General features: G+C 47.6%; 1 protein-coding gene across 1 annotated transcript in view; it reads left to right on the top strand.

Annotated features, from left to right (window-relative positions):
* The first annotated feature begins 6,147 nt into the window (after positions 1 to 6,147).
* Positions 6,148 to 15,498, top strand: part of PRMT3 (protein arginine methyltransferase 3) — a 111,470-nt gene continuing 102,119 nt past the window's right edge. The window contains exons 1-3 of the mRNA XM_038765177.1: positions 6,148 to 6,215; positions 8,537 to 8,675; positions 13,506 to 13,588. Coding sequence (XP_038621105.1) covers positions 6,152 to 6,215; positions 8,537 to 8,675; positions 13,506 to 13,588 — 286 coding nt within the window. The 5' untranslated portion in view covers positions 6,148 to 6,151. The remainder of the gene's footprint in view (positions 6,216 to 8,536; positions 8,676 to 13,505; positions 13,589 to 15,498) is intronic.

Genomic DNA, 15,498 nt, shown 5'->3' with positions numbered 1-15,498 from the left:
TTTTTTTTTGGTATTTGTTAAACATTTACTATGTACCAGGTACTGTACTAAGCACTGGGTAGGTAGAAGTTAAACAGATTGGACACAGTCTTTGTCCCACATGGGGCTCACGGGCTTTCTCCCCATTTTGCAGATGAGGTCACTGAGGTACAGAGAAATCAATGGTCTTGGCCAAGGTCACACAGCAGACAAGTTGGGGAGCTGCGATTAGAACCCAGGTCCTTATGATGCCCAAGCCTGTGCCACTAGGCCATGCTGCTTTTCCCCAGAGCCAGCCTGATAACTGATCTTGAAGCGGGGTGGAGGTTGGGAAGTAGCAGAGACTCGGTGTCAGAGTGGCTTCCAGGTGGTGAGATGATGAAGGGCCCTGGCTGAACTGGCCTGGACTGGCATTGGCTATGAAACCCCTCAATCAATCAATCAATCGTATTTATTGAGTGCTTACTATGTGCAGAGCACTGTACTAAGCGCTTGGGAAGTACAAGTTGTCAACATATAGAGTGGTCCCTACCCAACAGTGGGCTCACAGTCTAGAAGGGGGAGACGGAGAACAAAACAAAACATATTAACAAAATAAAATAAATAGAATAGAGATGTACAAGTAAAATAAATAGAGTAATAAATACATACAAACATATATACATATATACAGGTGCTGTGTACGTGCAGCCACCTCCTTATATGGCTCATTCATTCATGCATTCAATCATATTTATTTAGTGCTTAGTGTGTGCAGACCACTGTTCTAAGCACTTGGAAAGCACTTTTAGACTGTGAGCCCACCTTTTAGACTGTGAGCCCACCGTTGGGTAGGGACTGTCTCTATATGTTGCCAACTTGTACTACCCAAGCGCTTAGTACAGTGCTCTGCACACAGTAAGCGCTCAATAAATACGATTGATTGATTGATTGATTGGAAAATACAATTCAGCAATAGAGACAACCCCTGCCCACAATGGGCTCATAGTCTAGAAGGGGAAAGACAGACATCCAAACAAGTAAACAGATATCAATAGCATCAGTATAAAGATAATTATAAACACATCAAAACAGGTAAATGGGCATTAATGTAAATAAATAGAATTATAGATATGTACATCCATCTATACACAAGTGCTGAGGGGTGGGGAGTGGGGGGTAGAGTGAAGGAAGTGAGTCAGGGTGATGGGGAGGGGAAGGGGAGCTGAGGAAAGGGGGGCTTAGTCTGGGATGGCTCCCTGGAGGAGGTGAGCTTTCATTAAGGCTTTGAAGGGGGGAAGTGTACAGGGTTGGCGGATGTGCGGAGGGAGGGCATTACAGGCCAGGGGGAGGATGTGGGCCGGGGGTCGACGGCAGGACAGGCGAGAACGAGGCACAGTGAGGAGGTGAGTGGCGGCAGAGGAGTGGAGGGTGCGGGCTGGGCTGGAGAAGGAGAGAAGGGAGGTGAGGTAGGAAGGGGCAAAGTTATGGAGAGCTTTGAAGCCAAGAGTGAGGAGCTTTTGCTTGATACGGAGGTTGATAGGCAACCACTGGAGATTTTTGAGGAGGGGGATGACCTGTGCCCGGGCTTTGGAGTCAGAGGTCATGGGTTCAAATCCCACTCCGCCAATTGTCAGCTGTGTGACTTTGGACAAGTCACTTAACTTCTCTGGGCCTCAGTTCCCTCATCTGGAAAATGGGGATGAAGACTGTGAGCCCCACGTGGGAAATCTTGATCACCTTGTAACCTCCCCAGCGCTTAGAACAGTGCTTTGCACGTAGTAAGCGCTTAATAAATGCCATCATTATTATTATTACATGCCCTGAGGAGCGTTTCTGTCGAAAGATAACCCAGCCAGCAGAGTGAAGTCTAGACTGAAGTGGGGAGAAACAAGAGGATGGGAGGTGAGAAAGGATGCTGATGCAGTGATCTAGTTGGGTTAGCATGAGTGATCTCACCCCCACAAATCCCGAAGTGGCCCATACTTCATTCATTCATTCATTCAATCGTATTTATTGAGCGCTTACTGGGTGTAGAGCACTGTACTAAGCGCTTGGGAAGTACAAGTCGGCAACATATAGAGACGGTCCCTACGCAACAACGGGCTCGCAGTCTAGAAGGGGGAGATAGACAACAAAACAAAACATGTAGACAGGTGTCAAAATTGTCAGAACAAATAGAATTAAAGCTGTGTGCACATAACCAACACAATAAGTAGGATAGTAAATATGTACAACTAAAATAAATAGTAATAAATCTGTACAAATATATAAGCAAGTGCTATGGGGAGGGGAAGGAGGTAGGGCGGGAGGGATGGGGAAGAGGAGAGGGAAAAGGGGGCTCAGTCTGGAAAGGCCTCTTGGACTTCCTAGGACTTCCCGTCAGAGAAGCAGTGTGGCTCAGTGGAAAGAGCACAGGCTAGGGAGTCAGAGGTCATGGGTTCGAATCCCAGCTCCTCCACTTGTCAGCTGTGTGACTTTGGGCAAGTCACTTAACTTCTCTGTGCCTCAGTTACCTCATCTGTAAAATGGGGATTAAGACTGTGAGCCCCACGGGGGATAACCTGATCCCCTTGTATCATTCCCAGCACTTAGAACAGTGCTTTGCACATAGTAAGCGCTTTGCAAATGCCATTATTATTATTATTATTATTATTATTATTATTATTGGGAAGCCCCCTCCTGTAGTCATGCAGGCTGGGGACTTGGCTTCTCCCGCTGTGGCCAGCCTGCCCCTGCACTTTGCGTTCCCTCTCCAGAGACGGCATTTCGTCTGGTGCAGCCACGGTGAAACAGGACTTGTCACTTCCAAATACTTCTCTCTCCCCCTCGTCCCCCTCTCCATTCCCCCCGCCTTGCCTCCTTCCCTTCCCCACAGCACCTGTTTGTATGTATATATGATTGTACATATTTATTACTCTATTTATTTTACTTGTACATATCTATTCTATTTATTTTATTTTGTTAATATGTTTGGTTTTGTTCCCTGTCTCCCCCTTCTAGACTACAAGCCCACTGTTGGATAGGGACTGTCTCTCTATGTTGCCAACTTGTACTTTCCAAGGGCTTAGTCCAGTGCTCTGCACACAGTAAGTGCTTACTACTCTATTTATTTGTTTTACTTGTACATATCTTTTCTATTTATTTTATTTTGTTAATACGTTTGGTTTTGTTCCCTGTCTCCCCCTTCTAGACTGTGAGCCTGCTGTTGGGTAGGGACCGTCTCTCTATGTTGCCAACTTGTACTTCCCAAGGGCTTAGTCCAGTGCTCTGCACACAGTAAGCGCTTACTACTCTATTTATTTTACTTGTACATATCTTTTCTATTTATTTTATTTTGTTAATACGTTTGGTTTTGTTCCCTGTCTCCCCCTACTAGCCTGTGAGCCCGCTGTTGGGTAGGGACCATCTCTCTATGTTGCCAACTTGTACTTCCCAAGGGCTTAGTCCAGTGCTCTGCACACAGTAAGCGCTTACTACTCTATTTATTTTACTTGTACATATCTTTTCTATTTATTTTATTTTGTTAATACGTTTGGTTTTGTTCCCTGTCTCCCCCTTCAAGACTGCGAGCCCGCCGTTGGGTAGGGACCGTCTCTCCATGTTGCCAACTTGTACTTCATCATCATCATCAATCGTATTTATTGAGCGCTTACACTTCCCAAGGGCTTAGTCCAGTGCTCTGCACACAGTAAGCGCTTACTACTCTATTTATTTATTTATTTTACTTGTACATATCTATTCTATGTACTTTATTTTGTTAATATGTTTGGTTTTGTTCCCTGTCTCCCCCTTCTAGACTGCGAGCCCACTGTTGGGTAGAGACTGTCTCTCTATGTTGCCAACTTGGACTTCCCAAGGGCTTAGTCCGGTGCTCTGCACACAGTAAGCGCTTACTACTCTATTTATTTATTTATTTTACTTGAACATATCTATTCTATTTATTTTATTTTGTTAATATGTTTGGTTTTGTTCCCTGTCTTCCCCTTCAAGATTGTGAGCCCACTGTTGGGTAGGGACTGTCTCTCTATGTTGCCAACTTGGACTTCCCAAGCGCTTAGTCCAGTGCTCTGCACACAGTAAGCGATCAATAAATACGATTGATTGATTGATTGATTGATTGACTGATTGATTCTCTCAGGGAGAAGCTGCGTGTCTTGGTAATTAGAGGCCGGGCCGCGGCTCCGCTCCCTGTGGAGGCGCACGTCTCCTGCTGTTCCGCACTTCGCCCACCAGGCGGCTCGCTGCGGGGTTTGAGGCGTGGTGGGGGTGGGGGGGAAACCCGCCGCGGAAGCGCATGCTCAGAAAAACGCAGCACGAGCGCGCGCGCGCGCCACCAACGGTCGTTTCACTCATTGATCCTTCCTCCTCGCGCCAAAGTAGTGCACGACGCTGATCGGGGCCTCGGGCCCTAAATCAATCAATCATCATCATCAATCGTACTTATTGAGCGCTTACTGTGTGCAGAGCACTTTACTAAGCGCTTGGGAAGTACAAGTTGGCAACATATAGAGACAGTCCCTACCCAACAGTGGGCTCACAGTCTAAAAGGGGGAGACAGAGAACAAAACCAAACATACTAACAAAATAAAATGAATAGAATAGATATGTACAAGTAAAATAAATAAATAAATAGAGTAATAAATACGTACTAACATATATACATATATACAGGTGCTGTGGGGAAGGGAAGGAGGTAAGATGGGGGGATGGAGAGGGGGACGAGGGGGAGAGGAAGGAAGGGGCTCAGTCTGGGAAGGCCTCCTGGAGGAGGTGAGCTCTCAGTAGGGCCTTGAGCTCTCAGTAGGGCCTTGTCTCAGTAGGGCCTGAGCGCTTACTGTGTGCAGAGCACTGGACTAAGCGCTTGGGAAGGACAAGTCGGCAACATAGAGACAAGTTGGCAACATCCCTACCCAACAGTGGGCCCTAAACCATCCGCAGCTGGGGGCCGGGGGGGGGGGGGGGGGGGGGGTCAAGGAACCAATCCCGGCCCCTCCAACTGTCAGCTGTGTGACTTTGGCCAAGTCACTTCACTTCTCTGGGCCTCAGTTAACTCAGAATGCCCTCCCTCCCCACATCTGCCAAGCTAGCTCTCTTCCTCCCTTCAAGGCCCTCCTGAGAGCTCACCTCCTCCAGGAGGCCTTTCCACACTCAGCCCCTTCCTTCCTCTCCCCCTCGTCCCCCTCTCCATCCCCCCATCTTACCTCCTTCCCTTCCCCACAGCACCTGTATATATGTATATGTTTGTACATATTTATTACTCTATTCATTTATTTATTTTACTTGTACATATCTATTCTATTTATTTTGTTAGTATGTTTGGTTTTGTTCTCTGTCTCCCCCCTTTAGACTGTGAGCCCACTGTTGGGTAGGGACTGTCTCTATATGTTGCCAACTTGTACTTCCCAAGCGCTTAGTACAGTGCTCTGCACACAGTAAGCACTCAATAAATGCAATTGATTGATTGATTGATTCCAGGCCAGGGGGATGACGTGGGCTGGGGATCGATGCCTGGACAGGCGAGAGAACAAGAACTATAATAATAATGATGATAAAAATAGTAATGGTACTCATTTATTCATTCGGAAGCAGCGTGGCTCAGTGGAGAAGAGCATTCATTTAATCGTATTTATTGAGTGCTTACTGTATGCACAGCACTGTACTAAGCGCGACCTCCTTCCCTTCCCCACAGCACCTATATATATCAATCAATCGTATTTATTGAGCGCTTACTGTGTGCAGAGCACTGTACTAAGCACTTGGGAAGTACAAGTTGGCAACATATAGAGACAGTCCCTACCCAACAGTGGGCTCACAGTCTAAAAGGGGGAGACAGAGAACAAAACCAAACATACTAAGAAAATAAAATGAATAGAATAGATATGTACAAGTAAAATAAATAAATAAATAGAGTAACAAATGAATGAAGAAGCTTATCCCGCCGCGCCGGGCTGGCGAAGGAGCAGAGGGGCAGGAGGGGGCGCATGCGCGTGTCCCGCTCTCGCCTGGCTGAGTCAGATCACGTGACCGCGCCCCCCCCCCGCCCCGAACCCGGAAGTGGTGGGGGCGAAGGGGGGGCGCATGCGCGCGTCCCGCTCTCGCCTGGCTGAAAACGGTCACGTGACCGCGCTCCCCTGGCCCGAACCCGGAAGTGGTGGAGGGGGGCGGAGCGAGGGGCGCATGCGAGGGGCGCATGCGCGTGTCCCCTGGGCCCCTGGGCGCGCGGACCATGTGCTCTGTTGTCAAGGGCGCCGCCGGTGGGTACCATCTGCCTCCATCCCCCTCCTCCTCTTCCTCCTCCTCCTCTTCCTCCTCCTCCTCCTCTTCCTCCTCCTCCTCTTCCTCCTCCTCCTCCTCCTCCTCTTCCTCCTCCTCCTCTTCTTCCTCCTCCTCCTCTTCTTCCTCCTCCTCCCCCTCTTCTTCCTCCTCTTCTTCTTCCTCCTCCTCCTCTTCCTCCCCCTCCTCCCTCCTCTGTCCCCCTTGCCCTCTTTCCTCTTTCCCGAGAACCTTTTCCGCAGCAGCCCGTCCCTCCTCCCTACCCCACCCAGCCCTTGCCCTGGTCCGCCCCGCCCTACCCCGTCACGTTCATGCAATCGTATTTATTGAGCGCTCACTGCGTGCAGAGCACTGTTCTAAGCGCTGGGGTAGCTACAAGGTCATCAGGTTGTCCCACGAGGAGCTCACAGTCTTCATCCCTATTTTACAGATGAGGGAACTGAGGCCCGGAGAAGTGAAGTGACTTGCCCAAAGTCACACAGCTCCCATCCAACGCAGCCCCTGCCCTGTGCTATTCCACCCAGCCCCTGCCCCACCCAACCTCTACCCTACCCTATCCTACTCAGTCCCTGCCCCACCCAGCCCCTGCCCTGCCCATCCCCTGCCCCACCCAGCCCCTGCCCTGCCCCACCCAGCCCCTACCCTACCCTATCCTACTCAGTCCCTGCCCTGCCCAGCCCAGCCCTTACCCCATCCAGCCCCTGCCCTGTGTTACTCTGCGCAGCCCTTGCCCTACCCTTCCCTTCCCTACCCTATCCTACTCAGCCCCTGCCCTGAGCTACTCCACCCAGCCTCTGCCCTGCCCTACCCTACCCTACTCAGTCCCTGCCCTGCCCTTACCCCTTCCAGCCCCTGCCCTGAGCTACTCCACCCAGCCTCTGCCCTGCCCTGTCCCTACCCCATCCTACCCCTGCCCTGCCCTACGCTATCCTACTCAGTCCCTGCCCTGCCCAGCCCCTGCCCCATCCAGCCCCTGCCCTGCCCTACCCAGTCCCTGCCCTGCCCAGCCCTTACCCCATCCAGCCCCTGCCGTGCCCTGCCCTACCTTGCCCTATCCTACTCAGTCCCTGCCCTGCCCTGCCCTATCCTATTCAGTCCCTGCCCTGCCCAGCCCCTGCCCCATCCAGCCCCTGCCCTACCCTATCCTATTCGGTCCCTGCCCTGCCCAGCCCTTACCCCATCCAGCCCCTGCCCTAGCTTGCCCTATCCTACTCAGTCCCTGCCCTGCCCAGCCCCTGCCCCATCCAGCCCCTGCCCTACCCTACCCTATCCTATTCAGGCCCTGCCCTGCCCAGCCCTTACCCCATCCAGCCCCTGCCGTGCCCTGCCCTACCTTGCCCTATCCTACTCAGTCCCTGCCCTGCCCTGCCCTATCCTATTCAGTCCCTGCCCTGCCCAGCCCCTGCCCCATCCAGCCCCTGCCCTACCCTATCCTATTCGGTCCCTGCCCTGCCCAGCCCTTACCCCATCCAGCCCCTGCCCTAGCTTGCCCTATCCTACTCAGTCCCTGCCCTGCCCAGCCCCTGCCCCATCCAGCCCCTGCCCTACCCTACCCTATCCTATTCAGGCCCTGCCCTGCCCAGCCCTTACCCCATCCAGCCCCTGCCGTGCCCTGCCCTACCTTGCCCTATCCTACTCAGTCCCTGCCCTGCCCAGCCCTTACCCCATCCAGCCCCTGCCCTGTGCTACTCCACCCAGCCTCTGCCTTTCCCTACCCTACTCCATCCCTGCCCAGCTTTTACCCCTTCCCTGCCCTCATCCAGCCCCTGCCCTGTGTTACTCCGCCCAACCCCTGCCCTGCCCTACCCTATCCTAGAGAAGCAGCGTGGCTCAATGGAGAGAGCCCGGGCTTTGGAGTCGGGGTCATGGGTTCGAATCCCGGCTCTGCCACTTGTCAGCCGGGTGACTTGGGGCAAGTTACTCAGCTCCTCTGTGCCTCAGTTCCCTTATCTGTAAAATGGGGATTAAGGCTGTGAGGTACCCCGTGGGACAACCTGATCTCCTTGTAACCTCCCCAGTGCTTAGAACAGTGCTTGGCACATAGTAAGCGCTTAATAAATGCCATTATTATTATTATTATTATCCTATCCTACCCTACTCAGGCCCTGCCCTGCCCCAACCTCATCCAGCCCCTGCCCTGCCCTATCCTATCTTACTCAGCCCCTGCCCTGTCCATCCCCTGCCCCATCCAGCCCCTGCCCTGGGGAGCCCCATCGCGACACGCGTTTCAGCCCTGGCCATAGGGGTATAGACGGGGCCGGGGGTTTGGGGCCACCTCTGACCTTTCCTGTGGGTGTGTCAGGCGGCAGGGCCGAGTGTGAGGAGGATGAGGAGATGCCCGGCTTGTCGGACAGCGGAGACGAGGCCGCCTGGGACGATGAGGAGGATGATGAGCTGCCACCCCATGAGAAGCTGCAGACCCCTTGCCTGTTCTGTGACAGGTTGGTGAGCTGGTAGTCGGACTAATGGTACCCGTTAAAGTTTACTGTGGGATTAATTATAAGGTAAACAAACTAGGCCCACAGGGGGCTCACATTCAAAAGTGTGATAAATACATTGGAACAGCAGCAATGTAAAGCAGAACGGTAGTAAGCAACAAAACCAGTAATGCAAGGTAACAATGAAAACAGTTCTCACGGGACCCCCATGTCCCTACCAACCGTCATTGTGCTCCCCCAAGAGTTCAGTATAGTGCTCCACACAAAGTAAGCGCTCAATAAATACCACTAGCTGATTGCAAACCACTCTTGAAGGATGACTCGAAGCCACTGTTGGAGCTGAATGTTCCTGCAGGACGAAGGTGCTTCCGTCCCTAGGGTGCCCTGGTGTGAGGTGACAAGGTTGAAAAGGCATCAAACGGCTGCAGGGATCGCAGTACAGATCTTTTCACCTAGTTTTAGGTTAGGGGGTCAGCTTGTCAGTCACATGTGGGGAACTGGAAGGGGCATGATTGGAAGCCCTGCACTCCAATTTTTGGGTGTTAACGAAAGGACCCACTAATACTATTGATTATTATGAATCCACCTGGATGCACTTTGCAGTGGACAAATCAGGGTAGGAACTGAATGAAAATACACTGTGAGACTCGATGTCACAAGCTCCTTTGGGATCCCCCAATTCTTCTTTTAAACTTATTGGTCCTGGTGTGAGGCTCTGTGGAAAACTCTTCAAATTGCTGATTGGAAATGTTTCTCCATCATCTCAAAGGTTTCTCATGACTGTTGGCGTACTCATTCCATTTCAATTCATCAGGTCCACAGTGACATCATCTTCCTGAAACAAGTGGAAATCCACCTGCCAAATTCATTAATGGGGCCGGACAAACTGACTTGCACCCCAAGAGTGGCACACCTGGCTGTGGTTTTATTACTGCCGTGTGACCTTGAGCAAGCCACTTTTCTGTGCCTCAGTTACCTCATCTGTAAAATGGGGATGAAGACTGTTAGCACCACACGGGACAACCTGATTACCGTGTATCTACCCTAGTGCTTAGAACAGTGCTTGGCACATAGTATACGTTTAACAAATACCACAATTATTACTGTCATTACTGAGTGGCACTCTGAGTAAATGTGGATGCCAAGTGTGCCAATTAAAGCAGCAAGGTGATAGTAAAATAATTTCTCAAACTCCTTTCGCCCCACTTTCAGTGGGAACTCAATCCAGTCCTGCTTCTAGGCTCCCAGCATCCTTATTCCTGCTCTGTTATTAATGACTTCAAGCATTTAGTTATCCTGGTGGGCAAGTCACAATTTTAGGCTCATTGAGCACATTCTGATTTCATACAGAAAGTTATATCTCTAACTTTGAAGATGTATCATCATCAACAGAATTTAAGCATATACACTGTCAGAGCATTTTGCTAGGTACTTGGGAAGCTAAAATAGAAATTAAAGGCAAGGTTTCTGCTCTTGAGTCGAGTTACTACCAAGTTTTGTGTGAGCATCCTTTGATGTTACTTTCACAGACCTAATAATGGAAGAAATAGTCAATTTTGTGCAAAACACCATACTTAGTGCTTGGGAGTGTACTATATAACAATTAACAGACATTCCCTGCCCCCTGTGATCTTACATTCTAGATGGGAAGGCAGATGTTAATATAAATAAATAAACTACAGACATGTACATGAGTGCTGTGGGGAGAGGAGGAGTGTGAACAAAGGGAGCAAGTCGGTGATGCAGAGGGAATGGGATAAGAGAAAAGGAGGACTTCATCAGGGAAGGCCTCTTGGAGGAGTTGTGCCTTCAGTAAGTCTTTGAATGTGGGAGAGTATAATTGTTGGATTTGAGGAGTGAGGGCGTTCCAGGCCAGAGGTAGTACCTGGATGAGAGGTCGGAGATAGACGAGATCAGTGTACAATCAATCAATCGTATTTATTGAGCGCTTACTGTGTGCAGAGCACTGTACTAAGCGCTTGGGAAGTACAAGTTGGCAACATATAGAGACAGTCGCTACCCAACAGTGGGCTCACAGTCTAATGAGAAGGTTAGCATTAGTGGTATGGCATTCGTATTTCCTAGAGCTCTGAAGGCTTAATTGAGAAACAAAAGTTCTCTCATTTTGACTTCCAGCCTTGGCATGGGACAAATGTGTCATGTCTTCATTTCTGAGTGTCCTTATTTGTAATGTATCTTGGATAGGTACATATCTCTGTGAAAAAAAAAAAAAACTAGCATTTGTCATTCTATCGGAATATGTAGAATTACATATCAATGTAATATTGGTATGTAATGTACATACCAATAAGTTTAAAAGAAAAATTGGGGGATCCCAAAGGAGCTTGTGACATCAAGTCTCACAGTGTATTTTCATTCAGCTCCTACCCTGATTTGTCCACTGCAGGGTGCATCCAGGTGGATTCATAATAATCAATAGTATTTGTGGGTCCTTTTAGTATCAATGCAATACTAAAATGCATTGATTTGTTAGATACTGTAAGTGCCCAACAAAAGATATTTTAAAGGCTAATTTAACTAGTAAATCATTTTTTGAAAATCGCAAGCTGTGGGTAACGCATCTTAAAATGTCCCTGAGCCATTATTCGACACATGGACTGCCCTGCAAAGTTTTAGGCTTTGTATACTACTGACACCATTACACAAATATTCCACAGGGTCCCTGATTTTATACTAAGCACTGGGGTAACCTTGAAATATGTATAATCCCTACCTCTAAGGATCTTACTAAAGGAAAAAGTGAAGAACATAAAATCCCTGTGAATAAATGTGTCGGCATAAGGATTAAGTGATAGACTGCCTGAAAGTTGAAAGAGAGGGTAGAGTTAAAGATACTCGAAGGCCCAGGTTATATGCTTCAGAGACTGGAAGGATAGTGTTGTCAGTTGTCATGGGAGAGTTAGATAATGGAGAGGATTAGAACGAGAAGGTAGGAGTTTGGTTTTAGGCATATTGAGCTTTAGGCAGTTCATCCATGAAGAGATGTCCTGGAGGCAAGAGGAAATGTGAAATTGTATTGGAGGTGAGAGGTCAGGGCTATCAAGGGAGATTTGGGAATCACCCACATAGGAGTGGATAGCTAAAGCTATGGGAATGGATAAGTTCCCTGAGGGAGTGAATGTAAAGTAATTAAAGAGCCTTGAACTCCAACACTTAGGGGTGAGTGTACACTCAGAAATGAAGACATGACGCATTTGCCCCATGCCAAGGCTGGAAGTGAAAATGAGAGAACTTTTGTTTCTCAATTAAGCCTTCAGAGCTCTAGGAAATACGAATGCCATGCCACTAATGCTAACCTTCTCACTGTACACTACGGAGCAGCCAGAGAGAAAAGAGGAGAACCAAGAAGAATTGTGTCAGTAAAATCACTTAATGGTATTTTTTGAGCTCTTACTGTGCCCAGAGCACTGTACTAAGTGCTTAGGAGAGTACAATACACCAGAGTTGGTAGACATGTTCTCCCACAATGAGCTAATAAAACCAAGATTAGAGTGCTCTGCACACAGTAAGTGCTCAATAAATACGATTGATGATTGATTGAAGGCCTCCTGGAGGAGGTGAGCTCTCAGTAGGGCCAAGTGTTGCCAAACTGTTGCCAACTCTATATGTTGCCAAACTGTACCTCCCAAGCGCTTAGTACAGTGCTCTGCACACAGTAAGCGCTCAATAAATACGATTGAATGAATGAATAGCGTTTCCAGAAGAAAGGAGTGGTCCACAGTGTTAGAGGCAGCTTGGAGGTCTAGCAGGGGTGAGAACAGGAGGATTTTTCAAGAAGAGGGCTAGAGTTCTCTTCTAGTTAAGAATCACTAGGCCACCTTAGATCACAACAAGAGCATATATGTATACAGTGCCATATCCCCATGAATTTTTTAAAGGCCAGTCCAGTTTAATAGTTCAGATACCTGGTGGAGAACCAACAAGAGCATCTTGGGTTATAAATTCATCGTAATGGATTTGCAACCACCCCTCTCCGTAGCAGAGTAACTGTTGGCCTTAAGTGATCTCTCCCCATTTGGTTTGCCCCGCTCCTAGGATCGTTCATGCAAAAGTTGATAGAATACCCTGCCAGGTATGATTTTGGGGGAAAAGGAGAAGCTTCTCTTCTCAAGTGCCTGGTTTGCTTTTTAGTGCCTGGTCTCATGGTGCTTCGATACTCTTGATTTTGGCAAGTGCAGAGCCTTGGATCTGTGCGTAGTAGTAGTAGCAAAAGCATTTATTGAGCACCCACTTGGTGTGGTGCGGTGTACTAGGCGCCTGAGAAGTACATAATAACAAAGCTCCCTATCCTCAGGGAGCTTCCATTCTTAATTGGGGAGAGTGTGAACTACTAATGTGGAAGCAATGCTAAATCAGTTTGGTTTTGGAGGGGGGAGGAGAGGAGGAAGGATTACAAAGGACCCTTCAGTTCCATCTTTTTTTTAATAGGAGATGCACCGCTTGAAAGAGGCATCCTGAATTTTAAAAGCTACATTTGTTAATGTTTGGAATAGCATAGCCTAGTGGCAAGAACACGGGCTTAGGAGTTAGAGGTCGTGGGTTCTAATCCCGGCTCCGCCACTTGTCAGCTGTGTGACTTTGGGCAAGTCACTTCTCTGTGACTCAGTGACCTCATCTGTAAAATGGGAATTAAGACTGTGAGCTCCACGTCGGACAATATGATTACCTTGTATCCCCCCAGCACTTAGAGCAGTGCTTGGCACATAGTAAGCACTTAACAAATATCATTATTATTATTATTACAATCTTAATATTCAGTATTTAGATTACTTTGGGGAGTATGCTATGAAACACTTGTTTGATTTTTTTCAGAGTATTTACTTCTGCTGAAGAAACCTTTTCTCACTGCACTTCTGAACATCAGTTTAATATTGCCAACATGGTCCATAAGCATGGTAAGTATTTTTTGAAAAGATATTTTAAAAATAAAATTAATCTAGGTTGAACATTTGAATTTTGATATAGCTTTATCTTTTATTTAAGAAATGTGCAGTTAGACCTCCTTAAGGTTTGTGCTGTTGCTTGTCTGTCTCCCCCACTCTGGACTGTGAGCCCGTTGTGGGCAGGAATTGTCACTGTTTATTATTGTATTGTACTATCCCAAGTGCTTAGTACAGTGCTGTGCACGCAGTAGACGTTCATTAAATACAATTGAATGAATGACTACAAAAGGTTTTTTGAGTATGTGATCTTTGAATTCAAGTTCTGATAATTTAAGATCAAAATTTTGGATACAACCAATGCAGGGAATCCCTTCTTGGTACTTAAATCGAAGGGAAAAATCCTGCACTTCAGTGAAAATACTATAAATAAAAAACTGTTCCTTCACCTTATCTACTGGTATGAGGGAATCTGTGTTTGGGATTCCTGGGGAGGAAGCAGATAATACTTACTCAATTCCGAAGACAATTTCAACTTTGGAATTTTGCCTGCCTCCAGAGGACCAGAAAATCATAGCAACATAATATTAGGCTTATTGGTCGGGAAAACAGGAACTGTGAAAAGGGACGTTAGTCTGATAAGGGAGCTGGAACTAAATGATGGAGAAAAGCTGGATGGTATCCTAACAAGAGGGAAATAATGAAAGCAGGATAAATTAGTGGAACACATGAATAACACAAGATCGCTAAAATCCATCCTTTCCTCTCTATCCAAACTGCTACCACATAAATGCAAGCCCTTATCACATCCTGCCTTGATTACTGTGTCAGCCTCCTTGCTGACCTCCCTGCCTCCTGTCCTTCCCTGGTCCATTCTGCACTCTGCTGCCTGGATCATTTTTCTCTAAGAACCTTCAGTCCATGTTTCCCCATTTCTCAGGAACCTCTTGTGGTTGGTTGCTTTTCCACCTCTGCATCAAACTGAAACTCTTTACCATTGTTTTTAAAGCAATAAATCACCTTGCCCCTTCCTCCCTCACTCACTCTTTTCCTCCTACACCCCAGCCTGCACACCTCAGTCCTCTGTTGACCTAATCATTGCACCTCAATCTCATCTATCTTGCCACTGACCTCTAGCCTGAAACACCCTCCAGTTTCCTATCTGACAGTTACTCTCCCCACATTCAAAAATATATTGAAGGCACATCTCTTCCAAGATGCCTCCCCTGACTAAGCCCTTATTTCTTTTTCCTTTCTCATCTGCGTCACCTGACTTGCTCCCTTTTTTCATCCCCTTTCCCAACCCCATAGCATTTATGTACATACTCATAATTTATTTATATTGATATCTGCTCCCCTTCTAGACCGTAAGATCACTCATTCATTCATATTTACTGTGTGCAGAGCACTGTACTAAGTGCTTGAAAAATACAATACAGCAATGAAGAGAGACAATCCCTGTCTCGTTTTGGGCAGGGAATTCACAGAAGGTTTGGTACGATAGATTGTAGTTATATTTCAAAGTCATTTTAAACTGCTAAATTTCTTGGGGAATTTTCAGGTGATGTCTAGAAGTGGCTGGGAAGCAGCGTGGCTCAGTGGAAAGAGCACGGGAGTCAGGTCGTGGGTTCTAATCCCAGCTCCACTGCTTTTCAACTGTGTGACTTTGAGCAAGTCACTAACTTCTCTGTGCCTCAGTTACCTCAACTGTAAAATGGGGATTAAGACTGAGCCCCCTGGGGACAACCTGATAACTTTAGTATCCTCTCCAGTGCTTAAAACAGTGCTTTGCACATAGTAAGCGCTTAAGAAATGCCATTATTATTATTATTATTATTATGTGAGATTCTTGTATGGCTGAATTTGGCGAAGGTGCTTAAAATTGAGGGGTGGAGAGATCCGTGATTTTCTAATGAAATATGGAT

The sequence above is a fragment of the Tachyglossus aculeatus genome, chromosome 22 (genome assembly GCF_015852505.1).
Source record: "Tachyglossus aculeatus isolate mTacAcu1 chromosome 22, mTacAcu1.pri, whole genome shotgun sequence".
Taxonomy (NCBI): Eukaryota; Metazoa; Chordata; class Mammalia; order Monotremata; family Tachyglossidae; genus Tachyglossus; species Tachyglossus aculeatus.
This window is presented reverse-complemented; position numbering and strand designations above follow the sequence as displayed.